Here is a 12,229-nt window from a genome sequence, read left to right as displayed (position 1 = left end):
AGATCCTGTGAAGTCTTGAAAAATATTAAGAACCAGCAAATCCAAATGCATTGTCTAAAACACTGATAAACTTTTATTGAACATTGCACCTGTTAGGATGACTGGGGTATTTCCTTTTGTATTTATAGTTTGACTGCAGCAGGATATTATTGCTGCTGTTGCTGATAATAATAATAATAATAATAATAATAATAATAATAATAATAATAATAAATAAATAAACAAACAAACAAACAAACAAACAAATAAATAAATAATAAAAAAAAATACCACCACACCTTCTGAGGACTTTTTCCATATTGTCTTACACTTGTACATTTGCCTGTAGAACTTTTTTTTTAACCCTTCTTGGATGAACAAGAGGGAAAAGTAAAAAAAATAATCTGTGTGTATTTTCAGTTGGTCACAAACCTGAACACTGGTCGGTCTACAGAAAATACCTTGAATTTTATGTTCTTGAGTCAAAGCTAACAGAATTCCATGGTATGTTCATTTCCTACCCTCCTGTGGAGGTTAAAATAGCATTTTACTTCGATAAAATTTACACTATCATTTTAGTGCAAGTGAAAATAAATCTTCACTTTAACTATATTGTACCTATTGTGCTATGATCAGGTACATTCCCTGATGCACAGCTTCCTTCAAAGAGGATCATTGGACCAAAGAACTATGAATTCTTGATGTCAAAGAGAGAGGAGTTTCAGGAATATCTGCAGGTATGAAGAAGCTTCACTTGAGATGTACTTATTTCTGTGGATAGCTTGGGTTGCTGCTCATCAATTTCCTATTCTCTCTGTGTACATTTGCCATCTGATAGCCACACAACACATTTTGAATGACCATGATCTCAAATGGCATTTTAATTCAAATTGTATCTCATGATTTTTACCTTGCAACATTTAACAGTCCTAAAGAGAAGCTAATTTGAGTGTAATTGCTTGTTTTTCTTTTTGTCTCCCTCAAAGAAACTTTCACAACATCCTGAACTAAGCAACAGCCAGCTTTTGGCTGACTTCTTATCCCCTAATGGTGGAGAGACTCAGTTTCTTGATAAAATGTTGCCTGATGTCAATCTAGGTATGTAAACAACAACAACAACCCTATAAAGGTAAAGGTACCCCTGCCCGTACGGGCCAGTTGTATCCGACTCTGGGGTTGCGTGTTCATCTCGCTCTAGAGGCCGTGAGCCGGCGCCGTCCGAAGACACTTCCGGGTCACGTGGCCAGTGTGACGAAGCTGCTCTGGCGAGCCAGCACCAGCGCAGCACACGGAAGCGCCGTTTACCTTCCCGCTATAAAGCGGTACCTATTTATGTACTTGCACTTAAGAGTGCTTTTGAACTGCTAGGTGGGCAGGAGCTGGGACCGAACGACGGGAGCTCACCCCGCCGCGGGGATTCGAACTGCCGACCATATGATCGGCACGTCCTAGGCACTGAGGTTTTACCCACAGCGCCACCCTATAGCTGAGGGCAAAATTGCACATGTTGGATTCTAACCAATTAAAACATTCCTTCACCTCCTGCCACACACCCACAACTGCTTTCTGCCACACGTCTAAACCAGCTATGATTCATATGATTGTAGAGTAAAAAATTAGAAGTTCCCATGTGCATATAGAAATCTTTCTCTTTGGTAAAAGGTAAAGGGTAAAGGGACCCCTGACCATTAGGTCCAGTTGTGGCCGACTCTGGGGTTGCGGCGCTCATCTCACTTTATTGGCCGAGGGAGCTGGCATACAGCTTCCAGGTCATGTGGCCGGCATGACTAAGCCGCTTCTGGCGAAGCAGAGCAGTGCATGGAAATGCCGTTTACCTTCCCGCCAGAGGAATTTATCTACTTGTACTTGACGTGCTTTCGAACTGTTATGTTGGCAGGAGCAGGGACCGAGCAACGGGAGCTCACCCCGTCACAGGGATTCGAACCGCCGACCTTCTGATCGGCAAGCCCTAGGCTCTGTGGTTTAACCCACAGCTCCACCCACGTCCCTTTCTCTTTGGTAGCTAATACTAAATAGTATATAGTTGTACCTTGGATCCTGAACGTCTTGGTACTCGGACATTTTGGCTCCCGAATGCCGCAAACCTGGAAGTGAGTGTTCCGGTTTGCGAACATTCTTTGGAACCAGAATGTCCAACGGGGCTTCTGGTTGGCTGCAGGAATCTCCAATCAGAAGCCGTACTTTGGATTCCGAACATTTTGGAAGTCAAATAGACTTCCGGAACAGATTCTGTTCGACTTCCAAGGTACGACTGTGGTTTAAAACTTAGTTACGTTATCCTGATGGTCCAGGAGTGGTCCCACTGGCAGAAGGTGGGTGATTTTTTTGCCAGCTCTCCCAGAAAAGCATGATCTGGAGCAGCATGGGAGGCGATGTGGAGGCTGAAAGAGGAAGGAGGCATTGGAACGAATTGCCGATTTTAACAACATGAGCCTCTGCTCTGTCAAAGTCCCTTCCACAGACTGAGGGAACCCTTCATTCTTGGAAAAGCAAGTCTGGAGCCAAATATTTGTCATGTAGATAATAACGTGCGTGTTCTCTTCTCACCTTCAAAGGCATGACTTACAGGAAGGGTGTTACAAACAAGTAGGCAATTAGATAATTAGGCCATGTGTCACAGATGCTTTAGCTGAGATTCCTGCATTGCAGGGGGTTGGGCTAGATGACCCTTGTGTCCCTTCCAACTCTAAGATTCTATGATTCTTTGGTAATTCTGAGCAAAATATGACATTACTTAAAGTATGAAAACCCATAATACTAACACAGTCAGACTAAGTAAATAATAATAATAATAGTAATAATAATAATTTATTTATACCCCCACCTTCTGGCTGGGCTTCCCCAGCCACTCTGGGCAGCTTCCAACAAAATATTAAAATACAGTGGTACCTCGGGTTAAGAACTTAATTCGTTCTGGAGGTCCGTTCTTAACCTGAAACTTTCTTAACCTGAAGCACCACTTTAGCTAATGGGGCCTCCCGCTGCCGCTGCACCGCCAGAGCACGATTTCTGTTCTCATCCTGAAGCAAAGTTCTTAACCCGAGGTAATATTTCTGGGTTAGCAGAGTCTGTAACTTGAAGTGTATGTAACCTGAAGCATATGTAACCCGAGGTACCACTGTACAGTAATGCATCAAACATTAAAAGCTTCCCTAAACAGGGCTGCTTTCAGATGTCTTCTAAAAGTCTGGTAGTTGTTGTTCTCTTTGACATCTGGTGGGAGGGCGTTCCACAGGGCAGGCGCCACTACTGAGAAGGCCCTCTGCCTGGTTCCCTGTAACTTGGCTTCTCGCAGTGAGGGAACCACCAGAAGGCACTCGGCGCTGGACCTCAGTGTCCGGGCAGAACGATGCGGGTGGAGACGCTCCATCAGACTAAGTATCTATTTTATCTGTTTCATTCCATGCATGAAATACTTCAGTATACACAACAGCAACGATGGCTTTGAATGATAGGAGGTGCAGTCAAGATTAAAAAGAGAATTGAGCTTTTAAAAAGAGCAGGGGACAAATTTTGCAGATTGCATCCAGCCAGCTAAATTCTACTTTGAGTAGACATTGAAATTAATATACTCATTAATTGCAGGGATTCTACTTTACGTATGATGTAGCTGGATATAACCCAATTCTATAAAATAAGTGGAGGAACACAGTTAATGCTATGTTATTGCTAATGCGAATCATTGCTTATTTTTCCCTACTGTTTTTCATTTGCAGGTAAAATTATAAAATCTGTCCCAGGGAAGCTAATGAAAGAGGTGGGTATAACTTAATTAATTGTGTTTGTAATTACTATGTCCCCTCCCGCCCAAAAACTAGTAGTAGATTTGTCCCAGAGAGCTTTTCTTTTGAAAACGTTCCATTACAGCTATTGTTTGGTTAATTTCAGAAAGGCCAGCACTTGGAGCCATTCATTATAAATTTTATTAACTCCTGTGAATCTCCCAAGCCTAAGCCAAGTAAACCCGAGCTTACTATTCTCAGTCCTACTTCTGAAAACAACAAAAAGGTATGTGGTATGTCTGCTGGGGTGAGAAACAAAATCAGATATTGTAAACACAACCTTTTATCAATACCTATTTATACCATAACTTTTGTCTGATTGAATAAGCTGTAAAGTCTGTAGACTGGGAGCCAAAGAGCTAGACTTAGGCGCACTCCAAATCTAGTAAGAGTTTGATTCCCCTCTTAAACAGCAGATCCCCCTCATTCCATCTCACAAACTTCCCTTGAAACTTTCCCTCCTTTTCAAAAGACATGCCCTCGTACATAGCAGGGCAGTTGCTGCTGTTTGAGAGGGAGAAGTCTGTAAACCAGTTCCATGTACAGGAACAGGCTACATGGTTCATTCAATCCTGTCTTTTCCTTCCTCCCTCTCCATTCAGATTCCTTCAAAATCAGAATATCACAGGTGTGAAGACTTCATTTTGGCATAGCTGAAGTGCAAGACTAGGGTTAATGGTTGACATGGCTAAAAACTGCGTAAAGCTGATGTTTCAAACTCTCAGATAATTTCATTCAAAATAATAGAACATCCTTTTTATGGTAATATTGGATAGCATTTCAGAACTTCTGACCGCTTCAGCTATTCTGTTGTTGCCAGAGAAAAGTGATGTGGCTTCCATTAAATCTGCAAATTACTGAAGAACGGGTTTTTTTTTGTGATGTTGCTGTTTGAAAACTTGATGCTCTCCTGTTTCAGCTTTTTAATGACCTGTATAAGAACAACGCAAACCGCTCAGAGAACTTAGAGAGAAGACAAATTCAGAACTACTTTATGGAAATGATGACTGTTGAAGGAGTCTATGACTACTTAATGTACATTGGTGAGAAATCATGTCTTGGTTTTTCTTTTTCAGCAGAGGGCCTGTTAATACAAGAGGCTTATCTACCACATATTATGTGTGTTGGGAGTTTGTGCCAGGATCAGATAAATCTCATTTCAAAGATATGGGTGTGGAAAGTTTTGTTATTGGCACAATTCCCATGCTGACTCGATGTTGTTTTTTTTCTCTCTCCTTCTGCAATGTGGGACTTTGATCACAACTGTGCTGATGGAATTACAGCAGAAACAAAGAGAGAACGCTTTTTGCCACCCACAGAATTTTTGTTTCCAAAAATCACCACAATGTATATAAAGCCCTGGGATCTCTGAAGTTTGGGGAGAAATAAGATTGATGAGCATATTCAGTAACTGTGGACAGTTTTTTCAGCCCTGCTGAGTAGGAGGCGGTGGCTGGAAGAAGAATGGGATTTAACTTACCATGTGTAGATGGTTCATCACAAATAGGAACCACTCACTAAAGATGGAACTCAGAGACCAGGCATACCACCAGAATCCCCCTTCCCACAAAAAGAGTATCTGTCAGCAGCCAGGAAAGCTCCAGCAGCTACAGGTTTTTTTACTCCCATGTTGTCTTCTGCACTCTCCCTTTACTTTCTTTATTAAATCAAGAGGGAGGTAAATGACTAGTATTTTGAAAAAGTGCTGTGCACACCAGTCATCATAGAAGGTGTGGCATAACACAATATGGCTGCCAGGGTGGGGTGGGGCATGGCATAACACAAATTACAGCAGAGTCGTTGCTGCTCCACTGGACAACCTGAGGCTTACCATGGTTATCTGGGTTGTGAAGATCACAAAATATTAATATCTCACACACACACACACACACACACACACACTATTGCTGTGAACATTTCTCATGGTAAATAATAAGAAGGTTTTGCCTTGTATTACAGGCTCTAAATTTTTTAGAAACCTTACTGAAAAAAATAAAAGCTTGGAATATGAGGATTGTGGTTCATTCTGGGAGCTCCAAAAAGGCTTTCGTGGGCACTCTGGTCCACAGCATGCCTGCAGTAGGTGAAGGCAGTAGCCTTGCCCCCCTGTTAGTCTCCACTTCTGGATCTCAGAGTGTTCTGACTTGTAGTGTGGAAGTTAATGCTTAGCTACCATGGCTAACAGCAATACGTGTGTCTTGCTGGCATTTTACAAATATCTGCAAGATGAGCTTTTTAAATGTAGTTCGTTTATATACGTAGCCATTTCCCCCCAACCATTGTTTAGAACATGGAGGCTTAATCAGAGCCTCTGTAGCTGCTTTGAAACGTAAATGTGTTCTAAAAATTAAAAAAAGCATGCCCATACACTAAATATATGTAATGATAATGACTTTGCAGGTAGGGTTGTTTTCCATATTCCTGATTGGCTTCACCATATCTTGATGGGAGGGCGAATTCTCTTCAAGCGCACCTTAGAGGAGTACACAGACTACTACCTGCAGCACAAGCTAGAGCAACTCTTTCAGGAGCATCGCCTGGTGTCACTTATAACACTTCTGAGAGGTTAGTGGAAAGTTATCCCTTTATAAAAAGACTTGCTCTGTTTTGTACTTGCAACTTATTTTGGTACTTGCACAGTTGCCTTTTTTGTTGTTGTGTGTCTTTGCATAAAGTAAAAACTAGCGCATACTTCAGCAAGAGCTGTTAACTAAAGGGCTTTTTTTTAAGGTTAGTATCTTTTGCATTTAATTAACTGAAGTTCACCAGGTAAGATAATTAAAGCAACAGTCAACCTGTGCTGATAGCACCACAGAGCAAAAAATGGGTTTCTTTTGTTTCAGATGCTGTATTTTGTGAGAATTCTGAACCTCGATCTCCTCAGGATAAGCACAAGAGGGCAAAACAGACCTTTGAAGAAATGATGAAATACATTCCAGGTTCAGTATTTTTGCAGCATGATATGTCAAGAGAGGCATGCTAAATGACGAGGCTGAATGGCACATGTTAATACAAATATCCAGGGGTGCACATTTTTTAAGGCATTCTAGCTTGAAAGACTTGGGAGATGGTTTGGGATGCATTACATTTCTAAAACCTTTGTGGACCGTAGAAATTATCATGTGACAAATTTGGTGTGGGTTGTGTGTGTGTGTGTTTTTTACTGTTTTATACTTTCTCTCTTCGTATAAACTCTTTAGCAATATTGGCAGTGGCATAAGCATTGCTGGATTCTTGCAATTTATCGGCTGGAGCATCCTCTGGTCCTGCATTTCAGATACAGTGTCATGTCTTTGATAATTCATAGTTTAATGCTTCGAAAAGAGCACTGTAGGAGGATGGGATTCCCAGAATGCAAAGGGCATATTTGCTGAAGGTGTGCTTGCTGCTTTCCAGTAAAAGATGTCCCTATGCAGTCTCGTTAGACAATCAGGAGGATTCCTTCATATCTGCTGCTAAGTGTATCGTTTCCTATGGTGCTTTCCCCAGCCCCAAAGTGCTCCTTTCTTGCTTGAGGCTCCTCTGTCTGGGCCTTTCTTGTGCTCCAGGTGTGATGCAACCATCTTCCCACTTTATGTAGAATGCTAAGAGAACATCCATTCTTCATACTATGCTGAGAAGGTGTGTGCCACATTCATTGGGACACTTTCCCAGTAGCATGGGTGCCCACAACTCCACAGTGTCACGGGCACACAGAAACATATTTGCTGCTAGCTGCTTACCTTTTTATCTTTGCCCCCCGCCTTGTAGTTTGAATCTAATGCTGCCCCTTGCCAAGGGTGCAAGGGACCCTAGATATGCCTCTGAGTGCAAGGGATTTTCTTTTCTTTTCAAATAATATTTATTATTTTCAGTAAATAAACATAATAAAAAAGAAAAGATTAACAATAATAAAGACAAACAAAAAATAGGAGAAAAAGAGAAAAAAGAAAAAAGATACATACAACATATTACCACTTAATTAATTAAAATTAAGTGCCATCCATCTTCATAGACATAGTATTTGACTTCCTCGAATCTCTTCCATCTGAATTTCTTAGTAATTATATGTAGCAGTTTCCAATATCAGTGTTTCAAAAGACCATATCACAGTCCTAATCATAATACATAGCTTTCCTTATCGTACATTTTCTTATTTATAAATTTAATTCCATTTTAATCCTAGGCCTAATCGTTTCTTTCAAGTGGTTACATATCTTTAATATTACAATATTTATTCAATATTTATTTGAGAGAGCAAGGGATTTTCTCTCTTAACTGTGCATGATATAAAGAACTTGTATTTGAACAAATTGTGATGACTACAACAAGTTGACTTGTAAAGGACTTAACTCTTCTGTTTTATGGAACGCTCCACCTAAATGTAGTCAGACTTCTCTGACTTGACCTAAGTCATACTGCATTGTGCATCCAGCAGAGGATTATCAATGCAGTTAACATAATTTAAGATTGGATAGGCACAGCCGGTTAATCATTACATTGGAGCAGAACATGATAATGCCTCTGTGCCCCCAAATGGGACACTTGTTGGTTCATGAACTTCGAGGCATGAAGTCACTCCCTTGTCAAACAATAGATGCTGTAGGAAATGTGCTGCTTGCCCCAACACAATATGTCGGGGTGCTGATCTTGCCCAAGTGTTTCAGGGAAACTGGGTGTCACCAGCTGATCTCTTTTGCAGAATAATCATTGTTGATAACTTAAAGCTCTGGGGATGATCTGGGCATTGAGTTTCTACTCCTCCTTGTTTGAGTTGCCATAACTGGTTTCGTTTTGGCATTTTGTCCAGATTTGATAGGCAAGTGCATTGGAGAGGAGGCCAAATACGAAGGCATAAGACTTCTGTTTGATGGACTGCAGCAGCCAGTGCTCAACAAACAAGTAGGTGCTCTCACAGCCATTATTTATAATGTTTTGAAATGACCTCCTTTTCTCTTCTGCCGGAGAGAAACCAGGGCCAAGGGCCGGTAGAGTCCAGTTCTTCTTCTTACAGTGGTCAACTATGGAAAGCTTGCAAGCCAAACATGAGCGCAGAAGCATTCTCCCCACTTGTGTTCCCCAGCAATTGGTATTCGGAGGTATGCTGCCTTGGGCAGTGGCAGTGGAACATAGCCATCATGGCTAGTGATAGCCTTATCCATTAATTTCTCTAATCCAAGTTGGGGGCCACTATTACCTGCTGTGAGAGCAACCTCCAATGTTTTAACCTGGTGCTGCATGAAGAAGCCCTTTCTTTTTTCTGTCCTGAATCGTCCGACATTCAGCTTCATTGGATTCCTCCATGTCCTAGTATTACAGTGGAGTGAAATAGGCTTTTCTGTATTCACACCATGCGCAGTTTAAACACCTCTATCATGTTCCCACCCCCCTTACCTTTTTTTCTAAACTGCCCTGCTGCTGCACAGCTTTAGATCCATTTCAGTCCGGTTTCTGTCCTGGTTTCGGGACCAAGACAGCTCTGGTCGCCCTAACAGATGATCTCTGTAGACAACTGGATCGAGGCTGGTCAGGACTGCTGATTCTTTTAGATTTGTCAGCAGATTTTGACGTGGTTGATCACGATCTTCTGGACCACCGCCTTGCCACCGTGGGGATTCAGGGCACAGCCTGACAATGGCTGTGCTCCTTTATCTCTGGTCGGGGACAGAGGGTGTCGCCAAGGAGGGAGATATCATCGCGCCACTCCTTGGTGTGTGGAGTGCCACAGGGCACAATCCTTTCCCGGATGCTTTTCAACATCATTATGCACCCCCTCGCCCAGATTGTCCGGAGCTTTGGGCTGGGTTGTCACCAATATGCTGATGACACTCAGCTCTATCTGCTGATGGACGGCCACCCTGACTCGGCCCTGAACACACTGACCAGATGCTTGAAAGCTGTGGCTGGATGGCTTCATGGGAGCCGACTGAAATTAAATCCTTCAAAGATAGAGGTCCTCTGGCTGGGTCTGGATGGCATGGGGTTGGGGGACCAACTCCCTTCTCTTGCGGGGGCTCAATTAGTGCCATTGCCTTCCGTTAAGAGTTTGGGTGTAATCCTTGATGCCTCCCTTTCCATGGAGGCGCAGGTTGCAGCAACAGCCAAGGCGACATTTTTCCATCTTCGCCGTTTCAAGCAGTTGGTCCCTTACCTTTCCCGCCCCGACCTGGCCACAGTGATCCATTCGATGGTCACCTCCAAGCTTGACTACTGTAACTCGCTCTATGCGGGGCTGCCCTTGAAACTGTCCCAGAAACTCCAGCAGGTGCAGAATGCTGCAGTGAGGCTCCTCACAGGGTCCTTGCCACAGGAGCATATTCACCCAGTGCTCTACCAGCTGCAGTGGCTCCCGGTGGAGTATGGGGTCAGGTTTAAGGTGCTGGTTTTGACCTTTAAAGCCCTATACGGCCTAGGACCCTCGTACTTACGGGGCTGCCTCTCCTGGTATGTCCTGCAGAGGACCCCAAGGTCCATTAATAATAATAGCTTAAAGGTCCTGGGCCCTAAGGAAGCCAGACTATCAGACTATCCGCCAAGGCCAGGCCTTTTTCAGTGACTGCTCCGACCTGGTGGAATGCTCTGTCCCATGAGACTAGGGCCCTACAGGACTTGATCTCCTTCCGCTGGGCCTGTAAGACAACTATTCCACCTGGGCTTCAATTTGAATTAACCTGATCCTCTATTCCCTTTTCGCTTTCCTCTTCTATGAAGAAACCCTTTCTGGTTAAATTCTTCTCTGGTCTCCTTGCTGGCCCTAGTAGGACCAACTTGGCCAGTTAGCCCTGGTGTTCATTCAATGTCTACTGACTGGGGTTTTTTCCTTCCCAAAATGACCCCTGAATTTTATTGATGCTGCATTTTATGCTGTATTCTATGCTGTTTTAAAGTCGCATTTTAATCAATGTTTTATACTTGCTGTTAGCTGACCTGAGCCCGGTTTTTAAACCGGGAAGGGTGGGGTATAAATAAAAATATGTATTTATTTATTTATTTAGGAGAGAAATGCCAAATCTGTGATATTGGTGCCAAAATAAATTCAAATAGATAGCAGTAAGGTAGCTCATGGGAGCATAGGCAGGAAGGGTGGGGGTTATACAGAATTTGGCAAGATCACTTGGGATTTGTGATGCCAGTGCCACTCCAGCTGTGGCATGACAAAATTCTTCGCTGTGACACTTCGGTGCAAGGTTAATAAAATTTGCCACTTGAGATTTGGCAGAATGATGGCACTAGATTACTGCCAGCTTATCTTGTCATGGCCAGGTATTCAAAGTGGCGTGTGTCAACAAAAATAGAACCTTTTAAACTACCGTAGTTTGTTTTAAAAAGGTTCCATCTCCTAGTATATAAGCCCTTAAAGGTTCATTTGCATCTGGGTGGGGTTGTACTTTTCTGTCAAGTGTACCGTGGGAGTCCTTTTAGGTTATTGTTCGGGATTTGTTACCATGTAGGTGGCGATTCTTCTAAGTGGGGGCTTACTAATCACCTACAGTCACTGTAGTCTGTATTGCTAATTCCTGGATGTAATTTATCTCTACGTTTTATTTTAGTTAACGTATGTTCTACTGGATATTGGGATTCAGGAACTATTTCCAGAATTGAATGAGGTATGTTGTGACACAAAGTCATATTTATCTGTTTTAGTTGCCCTTCATGAAGGCATTGTGCTCTTAATTTTAGTTGCTCTTTATGGTTCTCAGCTCTGCTATGCAGTCTGCACCATATGAATTTTAATAGTGATATGTATGCCATTCCTTTTCTAAAAGAAAAACAAAAAACCTAAGTTTTTTCAACTAAGTTATGGCACTGTTTCCAGCCAACCCCCGTTCTCATCCATAAGCCCCAGCTGATATTAATAGAAATTGTGCAAGGGGCTTGGAGCTACTTCCACTCACTGCAGTGCCATTTTTACAGAATATGCTGGTACATTGTGCCCCTTTACTCATCAGTGCGTAACTGAAGATTATGTTTGTTGCTACATCAGCCAGTTTGAAGCTATCGTTTCAGAACTTTGCACAGGGGACTTTAGATTTCACCATCCTGAATGGTTTTTGTGACGAACTGTGCTTATCTCAGTATTCCCCTGTAATACTAGAGCACTTACACATTACACAACTTCTTAATGCATTGCTTTGAGCTTGTACTGTAATTGTATTGCCATTCCATAGCTGGATAAATTTAAATCACAGGTATTTTCTCTTTCTCTCTTCCCCAATACTGCTGTTGACAGGTTTAAAAGTATGCTTCCTCCGGATCATAGTGGATGAAAACAACAAAATACTGGATTAACTCCATTTTATAGATAGTTGCTATGTGCTAATTTATTGAATAGGTCATGTATTTAGTCTTGTACATTTCCTTGTAAATAGAATGAACTTTGACTTCAAAAAAAATATATTCACTGAAGAAAGATTAAAGTTTATTACTGGCTGAATTTCAGTAATACCTCACTGTCTTTCTTCCTAATA

General features: G+C 42.2%; 1 protein-coding gene across 1 annotated transcript in view; it reads left to right on the top strand.

Moving 5' to 3' along the window:
* The window catches only part of SNX14 (sorting nexin 14), a 35,820-nt gene extending 23,625 nt beyond the window's left edge, over positions 1–12,195 (top strand). The window contains exons 18-28 of the mRNA XM_083608272.1: positions 400–483; positions 616–716; positions 966–1,077; positions 3,717–3,757; positions 3,889–4,008; positions 4,702–4,825; positions 6,183–6,347; positions 6,626–6,721; positions 8,572–8,663; positions 11,312–11,368; positions 11,992–12,195. Of these exons, the coding sequence (XP_083464398.1) occupies positions 400–483; positions 616–716; positions 966–1,077; positions 3,717–3,757; positions 3,889–4,008; positions 4,702–4,825; positions 6,183–6,347; positions 6,626–6,721; positions 8,572–8,663; positions 11,312–11,368; positions 11,992–11,997 (998 nt within the window). The 3' untranslated portion in view covers positions 11,998–12,195. The remainder of the gene's footprint in view (positions 1–399; positions 484–615; positions 717–965; positions 1,078–3,716; positions 3,758–3,888; positions 4,009–4,701; positions 4,826–6,182; positions 6,348–6,625; positions 6,722–8,571; positions 8,664–11,311; positions 11,369–11,991) is intronic.
* The last annotated feature ends 34 nt before the right edge of the window (positions 12,196–12,229 follow it).

Source organism: Podarcis filfolensis (genome assembly GCF_964270895.1).
Source record: "Podarcis filfolensis genome assembly, chromosome: 3".
NCBI lineage: Eukaryota > Metazoa > Chordata > Lepidosauria > Squamata > Lacertidae > Podarcis > Podarcis filfolensis.
The sequence above is the reverse complement of the archived record's forward strand: the minus strand, read 5'-3'. Positions and strand labels throughout refer to the sequence as shown.